The sequence below is a fragment of the Rasamsonia byssochlamydoides genome (genome assembly GCF_041956645.1).
Source record: "Rasamsonia byssochlamydoides strain NRRL 3658 unplaced genomic scaffold VTN77scaffold_7, whole genome shotgun sequence".
NCBI lineage: Eukaryota > Fungi > Ascomycota > Eurotiomycetes > Eurotiales > Trichocomaceae > Rasamsonia > Rasamsonia byssochlamydoides.
In genome coordinates, this window is record NW_027192390.1 from 23,051 (window position 1) to 46,962 (window position 23,912).

The 23,912-nt window shown below is 52.7% G+C and overlaps 4 protein-coding genes across 4 annotated transcripts; 1 reads left to right on the forward strand and 3 right to left on the reverse strand.

Moving 5' to 3' along the window:
• Positions 1–5,338: 5,338 nt before the first annotated feature.
• VTN77DRAFT_8135 (uncharacterized protein) lies at positions 5,339–12,739 on the forward strand (the record flags this gene model as incomplete). The annotated part of the gene is made up of 6 exons (XM_069424600.1): positions 5,339–8,253; positions 8,316–9,981; positions 10,031–10,097; positions 10,177–10,506; positions 10,557–11,094; positions 11,146–12,739. 6 exons carry the CDS (start codon positions 5,339–5,341, stop codon positions 12,737–12,739), a joined length of 7,110 nt encoding a protein of 2,369 aa, XP_069280897.1.
• Positions 12,740–13,351: 612 nt separating this feature from the next.
• VTN77DRAFT_8136 (uncharacterized protein) lies at positions 13,352–14,476 on the reverse strand (the record flags this gene model as incomplete). Its single annotated transcript, XM_069424601.1, has 1 exon — positions 13,352–14,476. The coding sequence occupies one exon, from the start codon at positions 14,474–14,476 to the stop codon at positions 13,352–13,354; it is 1,125 nt and encodes a 374-aa protein (XP_069280898.1).
• A 2,337-nt stretch (positions 14,477–16,813) lies between these two features.
• VTN77DRAFT_8137 (uncharacterized protein) lies at positions 16,814–17,878 on the reverse strand (the record flags this gene model as incomplete). Its single annotated transcript, XM_069424602.1, has 1 exon — positions 16,814–17,878. One exon carries the CDS (start codon positions 17,876–17,878, stop codon positions 16,814–16,816), a length of 1,065 nt encoding a protein of 354 aa, XP_069280899.1.
• A 3,511-nt stretch (positions 17,879–21,389) lies between these two features.
• VTN77DRAFT_8138 (uncharacterized protein) lies at positions 21,390–22,931 on the reverse strand (the record flags this gene model as incomplete). Its single annotated transcript, XM_069424603.1, has 1 exon — positions 21,390–22,931. One exon carries the CDS (start codon positions 22,929–22,931, stop codon positions 21,390–21,392), a length of 1,542 nt encoding a protein of 513 aa, XP_069280900.1.
• Between the last annotated feature and the right edge of the window lie 981 nt (positions 22,932–23,912).

The following is a 23,912-nucleotide window of genomic DNA, read 5'->3' on the forward strand; positions in this document are numbered from 1 at the left end:
GGCGGCGGATCCTTCGCAAACGCTTGTTCATCCACAGCGTGGCTGGTGAAGAACGGGTTCTGCTCAGGATGTGTGCGAGGGGCGGGTGATGGAGCAGGTGACTGCGACCAGGGCGACGGAGGCGTTTGTTCGTACTCTTCGTAAAGCTCGAGAGGAGCGGAAGGATGAGGAGGCACATCTCTCTTAGTCAGGAAAGAAATCTGGGCACTGGGAGTCGAGGTCGATTTCGATCGAGCGGGACGGGTCGGCGGGATGGACGTTTTCAGTCCCTCCTGGTTGGGATTTTCAGCGGCGGTTCTCGGCGGTTCTGTGGCTGGGGTTGTCTGCACTTTGTCGTCTGGCGTCTGGACGGCGGTGACGTCTGACAGTCGAGAAGACGACGTTGCAGGATCATATGCATATTCTCTTGTGAGCACCACAGGCTTGGTACGCCCGAAAAGCTTGACGATGCCAGTACGCTTTATTAGGGGGTCCGCTTCAGTTTCCAGCGGTCTGGGAATGGTAAAGACTGCCAGCGGAGAGTTGCGGAGACCGGAACCTGGCCGGGGTAGGGCTGACGTCCCAAGGCTGTCGTATTCCTGGCCCTGGAAAGCATCACCAGCCGATGGAGACTCAAAGCTACTACCGACCGGTTTCTCATCAGAGGGAATTCTGTTATTCACCTCCGATAAACTCTTTTCGCGTGCGTGATGGGGGGGTCTTTCGAATTCGCGTAGCCCGGGGATTTTCTTGTCTTTTCCCAAGCCTGCAAAGGAATGACGGGACAACAGCGACGGTCGTTTGGAGGAGGATGAAAGTTTCGTGCCCTTGCCTCTTGACGCACCACCTGTCTCCTCCTTCGGAACAGCCAAGTCATCTTGTGATATGTCTTCTTTGAATGCGGTCGACGAGGTGACATTGGCACGTTCATCGGTTTGATCCGGGTTGAAAGTCGCCTTCTGTCCCCACGGTACGTTCTCCAGGTCTGTCGAATCCCCGGGAACGGCCAACGATGCTCGTTCTGCGCCGTAATGTGTTTGTAGGATTTCAACCACATTGGCCCACCAGGCATCCAGGCCCGGATCGGAATTCAATTTCAAGATCACATCGTACAAGTTAGGACTGGGATACAGCGGGTCATCCGCGATGGGGGATGCACCGGGAGGCAGACAGACACTCTGAGGTACAGATTGAATCCCCGACGCACGTGAGTGCATATCAATCGTTCCGGGGGCCTTAGATGCCCGGATCTTAACCTTGTCAGCAGCTGTAGATTTCACGTTAGAGGCGTCTGGCGACGATAGAGAATCGACCGTCTTCCCGGGACTTCGAGGTATTATTGGAAATGGATAGGATGGCGTCTGTGGGACATGCTGATCGGGTGTCCTGACGAAGCTAGTCGCTGTGACGGTGTCGCAAGAGCCGTTGGAGTCGGTAGTAGAGATAGCAGACCGGAACGCTTCAGACCCCGTCAAAGGAGAGGAGGGTGTTGAGCGGACGGTCTTTCTCGGTGCCATGCCTCCTGGCGACGTGACCTCGGCATGCTGCGAGTGGATTGCGGTGGTTGACTGTCTGCGTCGTTGTTGCGCCTGTTGATACAGGAGCCTCTCCTCCATTCGCCTCCGCAATTCGTCCAAGGTTCGCGCACTGGTTTCCGAGTTTGGTGCAAACTTTATTGCGGTCTCCATGTCTTGAGGAGTTTGAGGTAGTTCGGCTTCGATCCCAGGGACCTGGGATTGGACACCATTGGATTCTGGGTTCAGTTCGGGAATAACGAGAGAAAATTCACTGGGGGGATGTGTCGCAGGATTCAGGTCCAGCCCGGAGGGATGAGGAGTCTGCGACTGGGCAACGGCCGAGGAGGAAGGAGCCATGGTTGGCGACGAACGGGACCGACACCTTCGCACGTTATCGACAATCCACGGGCCCCTGGGCTTTCTCCCCCTCCTACACCAGGCGACAAATTATCTCAGGCCCCTGAATCCACGCTGGGAGAAGAGGAATATGGCACGCATCGCTCGATCGGGATCGACGACTAGAGGGGGAGGAGGGCAGGTGATTGATCCATACACGCTCAGTGATGCGGTGAGGCTCAGCGGACGGTCTGGTAGCGTCAAAAAGACCAGATCCAGGCGCGATCGCGGTGGTGATGGCACTGGCGATGGCGAGATGAGGGCGTTTCGTCTAGAGGCGCGGCGGCAGGATCTGCCGGGGCCACGGGAGTGGTGACTCTGGGCGAAAGCTGACAGGAAACGAGGCCCTGGGCGGTTTTGGCTATGACGTAGCCAGCCCGGGGAGCGGGCCTGCCGATTGAGTTGGGTGGCTAATAAATAATTAGGTAAATAATAAATAGCACGCTAGCCGACCGGAGTTCTCCCTGCTCAGAGTGGGATGCCAAGTCCCTTACGATTAGGCAGGCAGTTGCTACAGAGTCCTGGACTCCTACAGGAGTAGTGCTGGGTACTGTGCGTACAGTACCTCCATCCCTACTGTACTACCCTTTAGCCTTGTTTTGCACATTGCATGAAGGTCGCAATCCTCACAATACTGGCGTCTCTCCAGGATCCTGACTCGACGGTTTTGTGCTACATGCCTCCCAAGGGATTGTTGTACTTGGCTGTTGTGTTGTTGGCGGCTATGGTTCCCCCAAACTGCCCCGCCCAAAGGAGTTTTCTCGGTCTTTCTGTCTCCCCACCGGCCGCTGAGCAGTCCAGTAATAATCAACCACCCCAAAGTTCCCATCACACGTGTAGCATGCTTTTTCAGTGCTGACTCTGGGCCCCAAAAGGGATGGCCTTTTCACCACTCAATGCGGACTGGGGCCAGGCGCGTGATGCGCCGGCACCAAGCATCAATTAGGATGGCTCCGGGGTGGACCAGGCTGTCATGGAACGAGAGAAGAAGTGGTGATGCCAACTGGGATGGTCAGACTTTGGCGCGCACTATGGAGGCACTTTTAATCGGGGGAGGCCTTCCGCCATTGGCGCGTTTAGAGAGCTCTCTAAACTGCCCTCACCGTCTACCGCTGCAGGCCGCAACCGACGTATTGGCGTCTGTGCCGCTGGACGCTGGACCCGCTGCACGCCGGCCGGGGGCGTGGCGCTCGCCGACTCCAGAGCGCCGGATACCGCTGTGACCTACCTGCCTAGGTAGGTTGTAGGCTAGACTACATACGCCCTGCAGGAGGTATTCTTGGTAACGACATCCTTCTAACCCAGCAGCAATCGAGATTCCCTCCCTGCCGCCAATTTCCTCCCATCTGCCATGCAGTATAGTATCGCATGCTCTGTAGGTACCTACTTCAGTGGCAGAACGCTCGCCACATTGGCCTTTGTTGGGTACGAAGGAGATTCCATGGTAATAACTGACACTCGCCTGACCCACCGTTTCTCCTATCTGGCTCGGGTCGCCTCCAAGGGTTGGATTTGGGGAAAGACAGGGGGTCCTAGATCTAAAATAAGGTACATACGTCAGGAGAGAGCACGGGATCGTTCGCTATTCCCATTGTGAATAGTCGCAAGTCGCATTCCGGGAAGCTTCACTCATCGAACAAGCTTTGTGGTGCCAGTCAAGACTATTAGGCATTATTGTATAACCACTTACTAATTCCCATATTCAGATACCTACCTCGGTAGAAATTCTCAATAACCCTGCGTGTTCTTGGCATTTCCGAGTCTCATTTTTCCGTAAAGAGGTTCCAATACGCAGTCATGCACACTGTATATAGTATCAACGATAGATGCGCGCTGCTCTTCCTGTGTCTTTATAGCCCCTTGATGGAGTACGGAGTATTGTGGCTTGAGCACCATGAACCATACGTAGGACTGGAAACCCGTGACCACGGCCGGATCGTCATGGGCCCGTGGGAGAGTACGTGGAAAGGTAGACATAAACGATCATCTCGTGCTCTCCTTCCAAGAATAACATCAGCGCCGATCCCATTGTCTTGATATTGCTGCCCCGATCGGGAATTGGAAGATGCACCAGACTGCCAATTCTCATCACTTATTCCTGACCGGGCACTATGGCAATAGCGGATTCGAATTGACGAGGCGTTTGCTTCAGTCAGGGCCTCTCCAAATCATCACGGTCCCGTATCATGACTCGAATCAGAGTCAATAATACCAAGGCAAGGGTATGATTCTCGCGTCGCGTGTCCAACTCGTGTCGTGATACCTGACGTTTCGGAGGAGCATGGCCAGGCTCTTCCTCTCCTGTGACTATAGGCAGGACCAAGGCGAAACATGTGACCTGAGCGCGCCTCGCTTGCCGATAACCTCCGTAGGAAGGTAGTGTCGAGGCCTGACCTTTCTACTGTAAAAATGTGTCTGCCAGCCTCAAGGAAAACACGGTTATGACAGTATCACAACCTCAGACAACGTCGATAGAGGTGTTCCAGGCGGTTGATTCTAAAGATCGCAAAACCCCGCAAACCCCCGCCCCTTCCAATTGGGTAGGAACACGACTTCATGTTGCTTCTCTTGTGTAACGAGCAGCGTCTTGAATGAAACCAGGAATCGATCCTCCCATAGAATGATGGCAATAAATAAAAGAAAAGGGACAGGTAATAGAGACAAAATGAACAAGGCAGGAGATTAATCAACAGCCTTGAGAGCCGTCTATCCCCCAGATCTATGACATCTTATGTCCTCTGCATATAGATTAGTGGTCCTGTGTAGTACTGTACAGAAGTACTGTGTAGAACATATACATCCAATGGATGGTTCAAAAGTCTTTTAAGGATTACCTAGTTCCCACTCCTCGTCTATTGGATAGTAAGAGAGCGTTCACAAGTCTAGTCAGGTACGAAGTATAATAAATTGCCTTGCAGTCCTTTAGCACGAACTACTCGTCTGTTAGTCGACCATCGATTATCTATCTAACGGCCATCGATCATGCCTCGTGCGGGTCTGCTGTCCGCCTGCCTAAAACGCCCTAAATGGCCGTTCCCGTCAATGCTCAGCCGAGCCCAGACCGCGCAGCTTTTCTGCCCCCCAGATGCGTCCAAGCCAAACATTCCTGCTCGAGCTTCCTTCACATTAAAACTGCGATTCCATCCTGATTTACTTTCCATCTTCCTCCTACATCCCAAATCTTAGGGAGCGACACGGTCTGCATCTCTGGCGACGCGCCTCTTTCCCCATTCCCTCCCCAGGTACCGCGGCCAGACGCTGCACTTCGACGGTTCGGCGCCGCAAGGCCCGATCTGGGCAATTTCAAAATCTCCGATATTAGCATTCATCAGCTCCCGCACCGTCCGCATTAATATCACGCTCTCCCCTCCTTCCTGTTGCTGCGACACAGCTCTGGTTGGCCATGTGTTGAACCATTGATTCCGATTCCTCCTCGTCGCTCTGATATGGAGGACCATCACGTCCTGGGGGAGGACCTACCGCTGCCGCCTGCACGACTCTTCGAGCGGCTGGCGCTCCTTCCGGGTTACACCTGGGACCAGACAATCGAACCATTTCACTCCACCTACGATAATTGGCATGTCTTTGGGATTCGGCAGTCATTCGACTCAGATGTCTCGACGCCCGCTGCCACCTCCTCCGGACCCTCCAGCGCGACCCGCGAATCCCCCCGCATCGAATCCAGGCCGCCGTTTCGACACCACTGGCGGAGTAGTCTCAGCGAATCCAGCAGCGATCTCTCCTCCCGTCTCGACCATGAACCGTCATGGGTTCCCGTCGTCGCCCGGGTTTCGACCCATGTCGTGAGACTGGAACGGGAATTCCACACGATGCGATCCATAGTCCAGATATCCGACCCCGACTGCGTTCACACCGTTCGTCCCATCGACCTCATACGACTGTCACCAGAACCGGACGATCCAGGGCCAATCCTGGTGTCTATATTCGAGTCGCCTGGCCCGAATTACCTCAAGGAGTTGGTCGCCTTTGGTCCCGCCTGGTTTGGGTTTGGCCCCAAAGGTGACAACAGCACTGGCTCCACGCCCGGGGAGCAGGTCTCCCTTCCCCTTTTCCTGGACTTTGCCATCGGCGCCTGCGACTGTCTCGAACTACTGCATTATGGCCTGAAGACCATCCACGGCGAAATCAGAGGCGATGCCTTCCATTTCAATCGTGCCACCGGGGCTGTCAAACTGATCAACACAGGAAACGGTGCGAGGGCGTTTGACAATGCACTAGGTGAAGGTTGGGCGGCGTTGTCGCGTGAGTTAGGGGTGAAAACGAAGTTGCAATTTATCGCCCCCGAACAGACGGGGAGGATGCCCACCGAGCCGGACAGTCGGACGGACATCTATGCGCTGGGCGTCCTCTTTTGGATAATGCTTGTGGGAAAACCGGCCTTCACAGGCAACAGCCCCGTCGAAGTGGTCCAGAATGTTTTGGGAAAGAAGTTGCCGCCGGTGTCCGCGAAACGAATCGACATACCAGATGCCGTGTCTAAAGTGATCCAGAAAATGACCCAAAAGGAAGTGAGCGAGCGGTACCACACCATTACATCCGTAAAAAGGGATCTGGAGCAGATTGCGAAACTCCTAGGTGATGGAGACATCCAGGCGCTGAAGGAGTTCGAGGTCGCAAAGCGCGACGTATCCTCCTTCTTTACCCTTCCTTCCCAGATGTACGGGAGGAAGGAGGAATATGAGAAAATCATCAGTGTGGTGGAGAAGGTTCATCGACGCCAGCAGGTAGCATATGCCAAAGCAGCCGCTCAGGCAAGTTCCAACCCATTTTACCTGGGCTCAGCTTCATCCATGTCCGAGGGACGGGTGGATAGCTTCGAGATCGGCGAAGGCTCCAGCGATTCAGGATCCTTCAACTTCACCAATTCAAGAAGCAATTCCAATGTTGGGCCTTATTTGCCCGGCCATGTTTCGACCCACGAGTCCACCCACAGCACTGAATCCTCAATTTCCACCCAGAGAGCCGGTGGTCCGCCCCCGACCTCGTTCCCAACCAAAACAAAAAACGATTCCCGGGGGGATACGGCTGATCGGGAAAGCCATCTCTCGACGAGTGCCAGCACCCAGAGCCCCATGGAGCCGCTGAATTCTCTAACTAGACATAAGACACCCAAACTCCGTCGCAGCGGTCGCTGCGAAGTTATCACTGTCTCGGGCGCCGCTGGAATCGGTAAATCAGACCTGATCCAGCGCGTGCAGCCCGCGATTCGGAAACTGGGCTATGTTGGAGTTGCCCGGCTGGATCGGGCACGAAGGATTCCCTTTGAAGCGTTTGCCAAAATCCTAGCCAACCTTCTTCGCCAGATCTTCTCTGAGCGCGACGTAACTTCGGACTACCACAATAGTGTCCGGGCGTTCTTACGTCCGTTATGGCCGACTCTTCATGAGATCCTGGAACTTCCCGAGCAGCTCATCTCTTCGGGCTACACAGATAAGTCCCTGTCGCCAAAATTGTCGGTGGCTCAGCATCTTCTGAGAGAAGGGCCGAAGGCCGAGACCGCAAAACGTCCCAATCTGGGGCACGGCCAGAGTCCGGTGGAAGTCTTCGTATCAGGCACCTCTAATAAAAATATGCGCCTGATGGAAACCTACCTCGAAATTCTGAGAAACCTCTGTACTCATAAGCTGATCTGTGTCTGTTTGGACGATCTTCAGTACGTGGATGACGAGACTTCGGACCTCATTATCAATATCTTGAAGGCCAAAATTCCGTGCTTGCTGATCCTGACCGCGCGAAAAGCGGAGATCGAGTCGGCAGAGATTCGGTCCCTTTTCGAAGCGGAGACTCCCAGTATAACCAAGATCGAGCTGCAACCGCTGACGGACGAGGAAATCACCAATTATGTAGCGGCTACGATGCATCAGCCCCCTGGCCCGTCACTAACGCCTCTCACCGCCGTCATTCAGGAAAAGAGTCGTGGCAACCCGTTCTATGTTCGAATGATGCTGGAGACATGTTATCGCAAGAACTGTATATGGTACTCTTGGAGACATTCGACTTGGGAATTTGACCTCGACCGTATCTTTACCGAGTTTGTGTCCCCCGCTTACGGGGAGGGCTTAGGGACAGATTTCATTGCCAAACGCTTACAGGAGGTTCCGTCTGAAGCACGCTCGATCTTGATTTGGGCGTCTTTCCTGGGAAGCCCCTTCTCCTTTTCCTTGATTCAGAGACTCCTTACCGGGGAATTCTGGTTCTCTACTGAGGACGACGGCGGTGGTGAGAACTTCTGCGTAATGCCAACAGAACCCCTGCGCTCGGAAGCCGATATAGTCGCTGGCCTCCAGTCCCTGGTTCAGTCGTACATTATTTTACCGGGGGAGACCGACGACGAGTTCCGGTTAGTTACTCCTTGTTTCAGCAGGAAGGGGGAAAAATGGTATATTGACACGTAGCGTATAGGTTCGCGCATGATCGATACGTTCACGCTGTGTCGTCTATGAGAGAATGTCATAATGTCGAGAAGATGCATTTCATCATTGCACAAACAATGATGAAGTATTGTCCCGATGATAAAGTTCTCTACTCGAAGGCGCGCCACATTTCCCAAGCATCGCGTCTCATTAAGGCTCGAGTTAAGGACAGATCCTCCTATAGAAAAGTGTTACGTGATGCGGCGCAGATGGCGGTACGGTCGGGAGCACGCCCGACAGCCCTCTGGTATTTCCGCAATTGCCTCGACCTTCTCCAAACAGATTGCTGGAACGATAATCTTCCGGATGTAGACTATGAGGAAACCCGGCAGCTCCACATATCAACGGCGGAGATGCTGTGGTATCAGGGTCAGAGCGAAGAAGCCTTCAACCTACTCTCCGAGCTCTTTCAGCACGCCAAGACTGCTGCAGGGAAAGCGAGGGCTTGGATTCTTAAGAGCAAGATCCACGCTCAAGCTGGCGATCATAATCGCGCGATGGATTCCCTGCTCACGAGCTTGGAGGAACTCGGGGTGCACTTCCGCCAACCCACTTCATATGAGCAATGTGACGAAGAGTTCGATCAACTCAGACACCATCTAAAGAGCATCAATTTTGAGAGCGAGATACAAAAGCCGATAAGCGAGGACGAGAATGTGGTGTCAATCGGAAATGTTCTGGCCGAGGCAATGGCAGTAGCCTTCTGGGGTGACGACCTGACTTTCCTGCACATGACGATCGAGATGATCAAGCTTCATCTCTTCAGCGGCCGCTTCACGCAGATCGGGCTCGGCTGTACCCATTTGGCCATGGTCGCATACAGTCGTTACAAGGACCCCGAGTTGGGCGCCAGAATGAGCGACCTTTCGTTTTTGCTGTACGACCGGTATGCGGACTTGTGGACACGAGGCGCAGGTCTCACGATCCAAACCTCGATGGTTGAGCATCTGCGGGTTCCGCTCCGAATGTCTCTTCCGACCCTGGAGAATGCTGTGGAAGCTTCTTTTGCAAGCGGCGATCCCCATATAATGCTCCTGAGTTTCGCCTCGATGGCTACTGCTCGATTATATCTGGGCCAGGACATGTCGGAGCTGGAAACTTTCTGTACCGAAACGCCCGAGGAACTCGACGATTGGGTGCACGACACACGCGGAGGAGTTGTTCTTGTCGCTGTAAAGCAAGTCGCGCGAGCTCTGCAAGGCAAAACCTCCTGGCAGGTGCCTGCTTATGTCATGTCTGATGAGTATCACAAGACTCATGAGTTCATGGAACATATAGATCTTCATGCGACACGCGCAGATCGGCCCCGAGACATCTATTGGGGCCTTGCAATGATCCCCCTTTACGTATACGGACACTACGAGAAAGCCATCGAAGTGGGTTCACAGATGATGGAATCCGTGGACAGGCTATGGTCGATGCGAATATCTTATTTGATCTACTTCTACCTGTCGCTATCCATCCTCACCCAGCACTTCGATAACCCCGGTCGCAGCAACCTGGATTCGCGCCTTGAGGACGTGTTGAAGTACAAGGCCGAGATCGATTTTGCCAGAAGTGCCTGTGACGCGAACTACGGCATGTGGTCCTTACTCTTGGAGGCATTACTGTGTGAGGTCAGAGGGGACCTCAGTTCAGCTGTACTTGCCTACGAAGTAAGTCAGAGACGAGCAACAAAGACAGGATAGAGCTAAACTGTGTCAGGCCGCAATCGACCATTGCGAAATTCACGGGTTGCCCTTGGAGGAAGCTCTTGCTCTTGAACTTCATGGTGAGTAGTTTTTTTTTCTGTTTTCCATTCATTAATTGTTCGAGATTATCCGCTTTCGGCGTCTAATGCAATGCGACAGGTGATTTCCTTGTTCGACGAGGAGCCAAAAGACCCGCGCGTGCCATGATTAAGGAAGCTATCGCTGCATGGACCGGCCTCAGCGCCACTGGGAAGGCAGCACAGCTCTCTGAAAAACACGAGTGGCTACTGAAAACGGCAACGACTCCCCGATGTGTTGATGTTGGTTGTCAAACTGTGGATTCTCTTGCTAGCATCACTCGCAACTCAGCACCACCAGAGCCTGCCGTGGTCCCACCGCCCATGGAAGATGACAGGAAGAAACACTGGTTAGAACACCATGAGCCCTCTGCAGGTGAAGGATCTCTAGATATCTCCAGTGTCGGACTAGGTAAGTGGTTTTGTCGGTCGTCGGTGCGATACTCGCTGATTGGCACATAGATATCATCGACCTGTCCAGCATTCTCGAATTCAGTCAGGTGATGTCCTCAGAGCTGCAAATCGATAAACTCCTGACGAAGATGATTGAGATCATTCTGGAGTCGTGCAATGGATCAGATTTCGCAGTGATTGCCACCGAATTTGAAGATCTGGGCTACGCGATTGCCGCGGCAGGAGATCTGGAGAACGGACAGACAGCGTTCCTCGATGGTCTTCCCTTCTCGGAAATGGAGGATAAGATCGCTCAGCAGATCTCTCATTACACTCTTCGGACTCGGGAAGAGGTGCTCGTTCACAATGTGCTTGAAGACGATCGTTTCTCGATTGTCAGTGATGCATACCAAGCACGGTATCCGCTTGGCCGATCGGTCATAACGCTGCCAATCGTCCAAGCTGATAATCTGCTCGGAGTCATCCATATCGAAGGAAAGCCCAATTCGTTCACGCAGCGTAATGTTGTCGTACTCCGTCTGCTCTGCAACCAGGCCGGCATTTCTCTCTCCAATGCGTTTCTGTTTCGCAAAGCTCGCAAAGTCAGGTGAGTTCTGTCGCGGTTTAATATATACACAGGTGATTACTGACGGTATAGTGCCACGAATGCTGCCATGGTTGAAACACAAAAACGCGCCCTGGCTCAAGCTCGCGAGGCGGAACAGAAAGCCAAGGTCGCGGAAGCCGAAGCGAATCGCAATGTCAAGCTCAAGGATGATGCGGCCAAGGCCAAATCGATCTTCCTCGCTAACGTGTCGCACGACCTGCGTACGCCCATGAATGGCGTCATTGGACTTTCTGAATTGCTCAAAGGAACGAAGCTGGACAAGGAGCAGGATGGCTATGTCGAATCCATCCGGGTCTGTGCCGACACGCTGCTCACCCTTATCAACGACATCTTGGACTTTTCGAAACTCGAGGCGGGCAAGATGAAGATCACGACGGTGCCTTTGAACCTGAAGGAGACAATCAGTGAAGTTGTTCGTGCGCTTCGATACACCCACCGCGACCGGGGCTTGGAGACGATCGAGGATCTGGACAAGGTTCCATCGGATTTGGTCGTCATGGGAGATCCTGTCCGTCTCCATCAGATCTTCATGAATCTTCTCAGCAACAGTTACAAATTCACGCCCAAGGGATCCGTCACGGTGAGGGCCAAGGTGTCTCGTGAGGGCAAAGGTCGAGTACGCCTGGAATGTTCGGTGGAAGATACTGGAATTGGAATCCCGGAGGAGCATAAATCCCGGCTCTTCCGACCCTTCTCCCAGGCGGACAGTTCCACGGCGCGGTCCTACGGCGGCAGCGGACTTGGGTTGAGTATCTGCAAGGCGATCATCGAGGATGTCCTTGGGGGGTTAATCTGGCTGGATTCGACCCCTGGCGTCGGTACGACCGTGACATTCCAGCTGGTCTTCAACAAGGCTCCGAAGGAGGCGATCGTGAAGGCACCGTGGTCACATAATTTCAACCAGGTTGAGGTTCGGGGCCCACCCAAGCCCGTGGCCCGAGACCTCACCACGATTCCTCGGGATCAGATTCGAGTCTGCATCGCGGAGGACAATCCGATCAATCAGAAGATTGCGGTTCAGTTCGTGCGGGGGCTGGGTTTGCAAAGCGAGGCTTTCAGTGACGGACAGCAAGCTGTGGAAGCGCTCCGCCAGCGTTCGAAAGAAGGCAGGCCGTTCCACGTTGTTTTGATGGACGTGCAGATGCCGGTGCTGGATGGGTATAATGCCACGCGCGAGATCCGGAGAGACGAAGACCCGAATGTCAACGAGGCGTTGGTGATTGCCATGACGGCGAGCGCCATCGAGGGAGATCGCGAGAAGTGCCTCGACGCGGGCATGAACAACTATCTTGCGAAACCGGTGCGGTCGGGGGTGCTGAGTGAGATGCTTGATCAGTACTTGGCTCCAGCACCGCAGCCGAAATTGCGCCGGCGACCCCTTCCGCCGAGTAGTAGCGACGCCATGAGTGATGGGGTGGGCACGCCCAGCAGCTATACGTCGTCGTCTACGACCAGCCACGTCAGTGCGCTTGACGAACCGTTGCCACCGCAGCTGGAGCCGTCTCCACAACTCCCAGATCGCAGCGATGCACGGTCGCCCGTGTCTGCAAATGGCGAGGTGGATGCGACGCCTACAGAAGACCGGCCGGCGCTTGACAAGACCGATACGCCGAGTTCGTCATAACGGATCTGCTTCTGTTCTACGACTATGGTTTTCATTTGCCGCCTTTCAACCCTAACACTTCTCTGACATAGTTCATCTCTTATTTATTATTTACATATTTATTAATTGCAGCTTTTTCAGATGATCTATCTGCTGGACACGATAGTGGATGAGAAAAATCGACACCCGTTGGCCTTTGGAATCATGAATGACTTGTGGGTTTGTTGTTTGTTGGGTTTGGCGTATGTGTCGGCGGCTGCTGTTTTCTCTTTTTTATTTCCTGGATATCCCATGAGGTTAGGTTTTTCGTATTCTGTTTTCTTCTATTCTGGGCTTTGTTTACTTGATCTATATAGACTAGGTATAAAGAGAGGGTAATCGGGTTTGTTGGTCTTCTTCTGATCTGTAAGTGATCTTCTCTATGTGTACTGCGATGTATGTACATACATACCTATAGCATTTTATACTCTTGTCTGGGATCGTTGGTAACCGAAATGAGTAGAAGAGTACCTTTTGTCGTAATCCCTCTTTTAATCTCTTCAATTTGCTCCATCTCATACGTCAAGTTGATTGATCTGACGTACGTCTCAGACAGTGCACTCGGTATATACAGATATAGACATCAGGTACAGATCAACCCCGAACTGCCCTCCTCCCAAACACGCGAAACCGCTTGACTCCTCCGTCCGGCACGAGGGTCAACTTGACATGCGTGAAGACACGGGTATCTTCACCCCCAGCCGCCAGATCAGCCCCCTCGAAGACATGTTCCGTGTCAGCTTTCGTGGGCTTGTCCCCCTTGACCAGCTCCACCCATCCAGGGTGGTCATGGCCTGGTTCCTGTCCGTCAACAACCTGACCCTCGACGAGTCCATGCACGCGGATTGCGCGCGGGAAGTTGCCCCGGAAATCCTTCGTGTCGACCACCACCTTGCTCACCGAACCCGGCAATCCCAGTTGGATAATGGCCCAGTCGACATGGCCTGGTGCGCGCGAGCGGGCGGTCTCCCACCCGTCGCCCATGTCCTTGCCCCGACCTGGCAGCAGCAGGTTCGAGCATGGCGTGTAGTGCTGGTCTGACGCTGCGAGCGCCAGCCCGCCCAGCAACGCGGACGAGAGCTCTTCGACCGGCAGCGCGGTCCGGTCTGCTGCTGCTGCCGTCTGCACCGACGCAGGTAACGGCGGAGGGATGGCGTGGCCGTAGAGGCGCAGGCGCGCGAACCCTCCGTCGGGGTACATCAGCAGGCGGACGTGCGTGTAAGGGGTTGGATTAGCCGGGTCGTAGTCGTTCAGCTTCCAGGCACGACGCTGTGAGGGGCCACAGGGCTGCGCAGGCAGGATGGTGGTCCAGCCCTTGTAGTCCGGTTTCGCGATCTCGTCGTCGCTGATCCCGCTGCCCGCTGGGGCATACGTGCCCTGCAACTCCGCCTTCTCGCCATAGTTGCCCACGAAATACGCGGTGTCAACCTCGACGCCCTCGATAGCACCGCTGGCCACGCCCAGCTTGATCACGACCCAGTCGTATGGCTCCGGGTTGTGCCGCCGCGTCTCCCACCCGTCGTACCAGGCGCCGGTGTGCACGAACACGCCGGGCCGGTGGATGGGCGGGGTTGGAGTGAGCAGGTTCGACGCGCTGGCGAAGTAGTCATCGGAGCAGGCGAGGACGACGCTGTTGAGGGCGGACGAGGCGAGGTTGGTGGTGCGGGAGAATACCTCGTCGATCTGATCTGAGGGGATCAGGGTGGCCGAGGAGGTCATTCTCGTGAAGCAGGAATCAAGGGACGGAACTGATGGCTAAACGGGTTCAATTGACCGATCTGGTCAGTAATCACTTTTCTTTTTCTTTTTCTTGCTGTCAGACTATTAAAAAAGGAAAGAAGAAATAATGAAGGAGAAGAGGGGATACAAGAGGGGTGACTGAGGAGGGACAGCGCGTTATCTTATCAGTCGCGTGCTTCCCCGCGGGGCCTTTTCTGGTCCACAATCAATTTATTTCAATCACTCGATTCCTCGAATAACGTCCACAATGCTTAAATATTCAGACTATGAGAACGAGAACAATTGATAATCCACTACAGCATGTTTCTTGTGGACCAGTTGGACCTCCAACTCGCTTGCTGGCCGGAGGGTCCCCTCGATAGAGCAGCTCTCTCAGCCATCGGAGCTCGCCGATAATCTGGCCCACTATCCCCGCGGTCACACAGTAGTTCGTTCTTCAGGTCAGAATACCCATTTTGAGCTTTTCAGGTCACTCAGAGTCTCCCAATAATATTAGATGTGTGACTGACTGAGATTTAGTTTCTCGCTCGTTATCTGTCGTACGCGTTGTACCGTACTGTATGTACAGTCATACAATACCTCCATGGACGAATCAATTCGAAGAAACGGTGACATTGATAGCAGGTCGGAATCTACAGCTAATCTGCTATTCTCTAGCTCTTGTTGAGAATCCCTAAGGGATCTTACTTTAACTATGTATGTACAGAGGGATTTTTTCTTTTTATGTAAAAGAAACTCTTAGGAGAAAAGAAAAAGAGAAACAGCCACAGTCTCTCCTATGAACTCGACGACTCAGGCCTCTCCGGAAACTTCCTAATAACGTGATCGATGGCATACTGGTATCCTTGGACGCCAAATCCGGCCTATCCAGTCATCCGTCAGTCAGAAATTCTAGCAACAAGGCCATCCACGAAAGGGGAAGGTACGATAATAGCCCTCGCTTTATCCGCAAAATACGAATGATGACGCCACTCTTCCCTAGCATGGATATTGGCCACATGCAGCTCGATGAAAGAGATATCGACGCCCAGCAGGACATCGCGGATAGCGACCGACGTATGCGTCCAGCCACCGGGGTTGAGGACGATGCCGTCTGTGCCATCGGTGCGGGTGAGTTGGATGCGGTCGATGACGGCGCCTTCCCAGTTACTATACCCATACACACATATCAGCTGGATTCATCCATACAAAAAAAAAAGAACAGCAAGAAAGAGGATAATATGATGCGAGTGGGTAGAGGGGGCTTCACCTCTGAAAGAAATCCACATTCGCATTCAACTCGCCTTGTTTGCGCCCGCTGGCTTCGACGTCCGCTAGGGTCTCGTGCCCGTAGATGTGTGGCTCGCGGATGCCCAGCAGGTTCAGGTTGGGGCCGTTGATTACTAGCACGGACTTTTTTCCGTTACGCATGGTGATGTTGATGTTGATGTTGACTGTCTGGAAGAAAGAATGATAGAATCGGTGAAGTCGATGTTGGGTAGGTATGAGTTCGAAGGCGACAGACAAGACAATCGATGTTTCATGTTGTTCTGTCCTGGATGTCACTCTATGCGATTGTTTATTCCTTCTTGGCTCAGTAGTAGTGTACATGTGTGTGTATGTATGTGGGGTAGCTCTCCTTACGGGCGTCGAAGTGTCAGGCATCTTGCTTATACAAAGTGAATTAGTACAGTAGATAACCCCGCGGAGTAACCCCAGTCAGCCAGTACCTAGTAGAATAGCGAATACTCAGGACGGTGCCCGCAGTACTGCCGTTCGTTGGTTGGTAATAACAATTGATGATCCCATATGGTGGATGGTTGTCTGTCTCGGTCGTTTTCTCTCCGAAATGGTTGATTGTCACCGGCCTATCTTGGTCGACTCAACAGTAACACCCCGGGCAGAAATCTCGCTGTGATAGGTTATGTATATAGGTATTATTATCCGGATGAATACCACACATTCATTTTCCCGCTGCTGTTGTCTGCTTCAGGCTGCCGCTAACAGGTGTCAGGGAGTGCTGGGTCGGTAGGCCGTCAGCGGATATGCAGCAGTTATATTATAGATAAGAAACTACCTAGGTATAGAAAAAGAATATAGAGCAGTTTCGATCCAGCTTTGTTTCATTAGACTTCTTCAGTCCTTTCGCTCTACATTGGTAGATGGTAGAATGTGCGCCCGTAGGGTTATATTAACTCGATATAGTCTTCGAGGATAAAACTCCATATATATCAGGCAAGACTATTCTAATACAGGGATATCAACCCACCGCCGCTGCTGCCAACTCTCAATCGCCTTCTCGGCCAGCTGCAACCCCCTGGCCCCCTCCAGCAGCGTTTACGGCCACGGCTCGTCCTTGACCACATGCCGCAGAAACATCTCCCACTGCACGCGGAACGCATTGTCAAAGACCTGGTAGTCGGGCACCCGCGTCCAGAAGTCGTAATGATTGATCGGACTGTCCACGTCCGGATTCCACACCGGCCGTGGTGTCGCGCTCTCGTGCTGCACCAGGCAGTGGCGCAGCCCGGCCACCGCGCTGCCCTTGGTGCCATCTACCTGTATCGTCAGCAGGTCGTCGCGCCGCACCCGGACCGCCCACGACGAGTTGAAGTTAACAATGACCCCGTTGACCAGCTCAAACACAGCGTAGGCAACGTCATCCGCTGTACATCGATACGTCCTGCCCTGCTCATCCACCCGCTCCTTGACGTGTGTCGCCCCCAGACACGACACCGACTTGATCGCGCCAAACAAGTTGGTGATGACATACTGCCAATGGCAGAACATGTCGCTGATGATGCCGCCGCCGTCCTCCTTGCGGTAGTTCCAGCTGGGCCGCTGCGGCGCCACGCCCGTCCGGCCGTCAAACACCCAGTAGCCAAACTCGCCGCGCACAGAGAGGACCTCGCCGAAGAAGCCGCTGTCGACCAGCGTCCGCAGCTTGACCAGCCCCGGCAGGAACAGCTTGTCCTGGACGACGCCGTGCTTGACGCCTGCCGCCTGAGCGAGTTGATACAGCTCGTAGGCGTCGTCGGCCGTAGTGGCCGTCGGTTTCTCGCAGTAGACGTGCTTGCCCGCGGCGATTGCCTTCTTGACAGCTTCTGCACGCTGGCTCGTGATCTGCGCGTCGAAGTAGACAATATTATACGGGTCCGCCAACGCGGCATCCAGATCGGTGGTCACGCGCGCGACGTCGATTCCCTGCACCTGGGCCAGTGCCTGCAGCTTGCCCAGGTTACGGCCAACGAGGATCGGGTCCGGCATGATGATATCGCCGTCCGCTGCTTTGACACCGCCGCCAGCCCGGATCGCGCAGATGGACCGGATCAGATGCTGGTTTGTGCCCATGCGGCCAGTCACCCCGTTCATGATGATGCCGATGTGGTGGGTTTTAGACATTGCAAGAGGCGAGCGTGCGAGCAGCGCGAGCAACGTGAGCGATATCGAACGTGGAGAAGAAGGGGAAGAAGAGGACGAAGAAAACAAATTGGCGATCAATCAATCAATCCTTATCCGTCAGGGGTGGAGGGGATGTCTCGTGACTAGGTTCAGATACTACTGTACTGTAAGTATGGTTTAGTAGCAGAACTCCGTAGAGAAAATAAATAAGTACACCTCTTGGGTTGATCATCCATCGGAGTAAGACAAGACAGACAAACAAGACTTGAACTTGATGATCGATCTCCGTCGTGGCATGGTGTCGACTGACTTGGAGGAATTCCCATCGGTGAACGGGCTGGACATTCCGTTCTGGAAACCAGAATTAGTAATTGATAATTAGGTACGGAGTACATATGTAGCGAAAATAATGTATAAGGAAGGTAATTGGAACCTTGGATGAATGATGTGTTGATGATAGACAAGCTTTCCCCTCTTTCCCCACCTCCCGCTTCCCCCACTCCCCACTCTGGAGGAGATAACGGAGTTAAATTGATAAATTGGGAACTAATGGCGAAAGGGAGAAGTCAGAACAAGCATTACGCACTCTAATGAACTAGGTAAATACAAGCAACTACCACATAGCATTAATTATTCAGCATATGTGTTTTACTAATTTACTTCTGGATGGTGTCATCAGTCAGTCCGTCAGTACTATTATTATTCTATATTGCCTTAGTATACCTCGGTATAAAACGAGCACAATCAGATAGATTCCTAGGTACTACTACTACAACTAATCTCTAAGATCCTTTGGGATTTTTTTTTTAAAAAAAATTGTCCTTTCCCTCTGTGTTTCACTTGTGTCAGAACTTGTTGTGTTGAAGAAGAGTTCAATTAATTCTGTACGTATACATATGTACCGAACAGTGCGGTATATACTGGAAGGGGATCTTGAAGTAGGTACAGTATACATACATATGTACATACTGTATAGTAGTAGTAATTCCAAAATAATCGCATCTGTATCGATCAGTCACGAGTAAAAGAAAGGCCGATCATGCTAGTACTCATCAACTATTTAAGTGCCAACTAGACAGTTTCTTCACCGTCAGGTTCATCCATCCGGAATATCTTGATCCTGATCCATCCGGACCCCCCTCTTCTCCGGACTCAGGAACACCGTCAGAATGACAAAAGCCAGGCTGCAGGCCGCAAAAATCCCAATTGCCGTCCCGTGATCATATTGCTTGATCCCGTTTGACGACGGTCCTGTCGTGACTGCAAACCTCTCGCCGATCTTGGTCTCGATCGTCGAGCTCGCGCTCGACGCCAGATTGCCCAGCTGGTACGCCGTCCCCACGACCAACGCCCGGAATGAGTGTTGTGACAGCTCCGCAATGTGCCCCCGGGATCACGCCAAATGCGCCCTGGACGCAGAACTGCTCGAAGAACGCGGCGCCGATGACGCCTTTTGAAGAAATAAAACTGTACAGTCATGGCGTCAAGCGCAGGCATTGCGCATGAGAGTGGCCTGGGAAGACGTCCAACTTCCAGTCTGGTCCGATGAATTGGCACCCCGATTCCTCCGGGGAATTTGCGGGGTAGCGTGGTTGACAAATTTTACCCCGGATTCTCGTCTCTCCGCATTCCTGGGGTAGCTGCCGCTAACGAATTGGTGGCAACCTTGCTCCACATGACAGCTGGAAATGGATACGAGGTCTTTGTCGGACTCCTATGCTTGTTAAAGTCGGATTCCCCTCAGAGCGCCTGTTTGGGGCTAAAATCGCATCAACCCGTTCGATGGTAATGGCCTCTTGAATGGTGCAAAATCCCAGTCATATTTGGCCCGTTCAGCAGCAATGGGTGAAGGAGATATGAGGATTAAGGAAGAATTGATAATGACGAGGTCGTTGACTTCTCCGTCGTCGAATTAAGAGTCAGATAATAAACGCTCGCTTTTCCTTGACTCTCTGCCCGATGACTCCAACTGAAATTTCGTATCGATAGTCTCGTGCGATAACTGTTCAATGATTGCTGATATATCCCACGAATGTATGTTATGGCTAATCCAGAATCCACTATCCATCGCTTAAAGACATTCCAGAATACAGCGGATCCGCTAACTGAAATTGACGATAAACGGCATCATTCATTACGTCGGTAACGAGGTCCAAGATGCCGTCTACCCATTGGATGAGTTGTGCTCATCTCTCCGGTTCATAAAACCATATATCTTGTCGAGGTCGTCATCCTCGCGGAGGCGTCGCGCCGAGGTAATAACAGTTCCGTGGGCTGTGATGCAAGCCATTGCAAAAGGCGCATCGTCCATTCGGCAGGATCGGTATTTTGCGCCATTCTTTGACCCATTCCGCAGGGCTCTCGCCTGGCGGAGGAGTGTTCTTCTTGGCCTCATATCGTGCTTTATCAATAGCTTCCTCTCATAGCCTAAGGAAGTCTGCCATTGTCATTGTCATGTCAGCTTCTTCGCGCTCCATCCAGTATTCAAACCGGGCTTCCACCCATACTGGGAGCTCGGCTCGGAGTTCATTGAGAAGACGCGCAGTTGCCATATATGGATCTACCGCAAACTTCGTCTTATTTGCAGCCAGCGCAAGCTTTCTCAACGTCTTGACGAATTGTTCGATTGTGTCAAATTGGTCTCTTCTAATCGTGGCAGCACGGTATTGAATTTGAAAGGTGTGGAACATATTGTTTCTGACCATGGAGAGTTGGGCGGTTTATGTATCCAAACGATCTGCCTATGAGATAACCTCTCAGCTGTCAGCCTTGCGAAGGAGAGAAAGATGAAGTTTAACCCAGAGTTCATATGGGAGTACTCTGGTTCGGCCAGGTGCATAGCCTACGGAGTATGCCCTAGCCCCGCCAGGAAGGCGCCACCAGGCCTGGCAGCTTATTGGCTGGATGGCTGGGTACCTTCCAACATACAGAGTAAATCAATTGTCTGAATTAGGCAGGTAGGTATTAACCCTCCCTTTGTACTGACTACAGGTCAAATCCTCACTCTTGCCGATAGTACATTAGAAGACATCCCACTCAAAGTCGGGTAAACTGCATGTTTGACTAAAGCCTCACTTTCTCCGGCCCATAGGTAGGCTCAGCTGACCTGGCCTGAGAATGGTCAAACACTCACTTTAGCCGGCCTATAGGTAATCTGACCTAGCTGGTCTGGTGAGACAGATCAAACCCTCACTCTCTCCGGCTTTTAGGTTCTAGTCTATTCTAGACTATGTCTCCCAGGTCAGAATCAGGTAAAGTGAGGGTTTGCTCACCTTTCCTATACCTAGGTAGATGAAGACATCATGTAGGTTAACCTTGAATCTGGCTGAACCATCTCGAGACTTTAGTAGAGATCTGATTGTCCAGGTCAGCCAGCCCAGTAAAGGAAAGAAGGGCCCGACATAAGATACCTGGGATAGATACCCTTGCAGAACCTGTTTGTATATGTGGCCCATAGAGGGTACGATATATAGTACATGAGTATCTAGTATAATATACATATTCTACAATGTTATTGCGATGCCCGACCAATCACTTCCAACCCCCCCATCCACTTCCTCAGCACCTCTGGTACCACCACAACACCCCTCTTCTCATCCCAGTAGTTCTCTAAGATGGCAGCAAGCACTCTAGGAACGGCCATAGCCGTCCCGTTCACCGTATGAGGATAGCGCGAGTCCTTCACCTCGCCTCCTCGAACCCGCGTTCCCAACCGCCGGCTTTGGTAGTCCGTACAGATTGACGCAGAGGTCACTTCTCCCCACGCCGTCTCGAGATCGGGCTTGCCTTCCGGGGTGCTGCCTCGCAGCCGAGAGGGAAAGAGGGCCTCGATGTCGCGTTTGCGAGTGGCGCTTGCTCCCAGATCCGTCGTCGGCATCTCCAGAACACGGCACGGCAAGCCAAGAGAAGTCAGGATCTCCGTCTGAATGTCCAACAGCTCGGTGAAAAGAGCATCCGTCTTCGGGTTAGACGTTAAATCAGAACTCGGAACATTGTCCGCCCATCCGAATAGTTCTACCTTGGTGAACTCGTGAACACGATACAATCCCTTGGTGTCAACTCCCCGAGCTCCCGCCTCAGCGCGGTAGCACCGACTCGCGCCCACCATCTTGATGGGCAACTCGGAGGCGTCAATCTCCCGTCCAGCGTACATGGCTGCCAGTGGAATCTCAGCAGTCCCGGCCAGCGACCGCTGCGGCTTCGCCTTGTCCTTCTCGCTCTGCTCAATGTTCCAGATCTGCTGTTCGTTGTTCTGGTCCCGCGGTTGGAACCCACATGCCTCCGCAATATACGAATAGACAAGCGAAGGAGGAGAGACGGCTTTCCAGCCGCGGCGGAGGGCGACGCTGATCGCATACTGAACAAGAGCATGCTCCAGCAAGGCCCCTTCGTTCGTGAGAAAGTACCATCCCCAGCCGGTCGACGTCGCAGAGCTGGTGAAGTCGATCAGACCGAGAGAGGTACCGATAGCGACATGGGAGCGACCTGGGTCCGGCCGGTCGATCCATGACGGAGGGTGTTCGGGATCAAAATTGATGTATCGAACGAGTCGGGCTTCTTCGCCCACCGGGGTCTCTGGGGAGGAGAGATTGGGTAAGGCCAGAGCCAGCCGCTGGATTTCTTCCTCGCATTGCTCTTGCCGCAACATCATCTCTTCAGACTCGTTCTTCAATCGCTGCGCCTCCTGACGGAGCGTCGCGAGCAGCCGTTCTTTCTCCTCCGCAGATTGTTCACCCCGAGCGGCCTCCGCTATCTCCCGCTGCACCTGCTTGATTTTCGTCCGCGGCGTTTTGAGCTCCTTGACCAGCCGGTTCGACTCCTTGGCCAGTTCCTGGATCCGATAGGGGTATTCGGCGTAGGCTGGGTAGTTTCGATTGATGCAATTCTTAGAGAAGAGCTCCGCATTCTCTCGGATGAGCTTCACGTCCGGGATCGGCTTCGGTGCGGTCGCAGGTCGAGGCACATCATTTAGAAGGGAGGAGGAAGTGAAATTGCGTCGGAGGTAACGACTCCATCGGTTGACGGGCACGGATGGTGCCCTGGAAGGAGCCATTGGCGCGGAGAGTGGTGATGGACGTGTTGGTTTTGTCAAGACTGAAGATACTTGCGGAGAAGTTAGGTTCGGAGTGGGCTGTCAAAGTAACTAGCGTTTCTCCTTCGGGTAAGATGAGATCAGATAAGATATCATCGTAGCATATGATCTTCAACATCCTACGAATACAACAGGAGAACGTACTTGAACGGATTTTTCATTAATTAAAATCCTCCATATATACTCTTAATTTTCTTCTTTCCCCTTGCTTCATTTCCCCTTGTTAGGAAATATGGAAAAAAAATATCACACTCACCACAAGCCTATATGGATAAGGAAGTACCGGTGTTCATGGATTTTAAGCCAGCAATTTCAAAACAATGAAGGTGATGGGAATCCCCAAATATGAGAGTTTTTGCGTGTGGAAAAAAGCCTATCTTTCTGTCTTTTCGCGTTCTTCTTATCTTGTTGACAAAAAATCTCACACCCCACTGAGTCTTCGCGAGTTTCTCAGTTGCAGGTGCTACGAAAACCCCCACTCTGCTTTCGCAGGCAGGGATTTTACTAACCCAATCCCCCTTCGATTGCTCAGAATTAATGTCTGGCAAGAGGGGGATCGAACCTGAAGCCTGCAGCCTGCAGGGAGACACGTGTGTGTCTCGACCTAGCTTACTTGACAACTAGGCCCCAGGCCCAGGTTCTGGTTGTGTAGTGAAAGGAAACAGTGACATTTATGCCGGTCGAATCATTCTCACCGCTTAAAAAAAAACAATAATTGAGGAATGCTGCTTTCATATTCCACAACGCCAAGCGTTCAAGATAAGAAGAATAATGTTGAAAAGAAAAAGTCATAAATCGTGAAGTGGATATATAGATAGCCATGTGTATCTTCATGTTTCATGGAAAGCAGCAAATATCATCAGTCATTATAAATGTCTCAGTCCATGAGCAACAAGCAGATTGCGCATTCGGAGATATACTGTACTGTAGCACTTCCAAGCC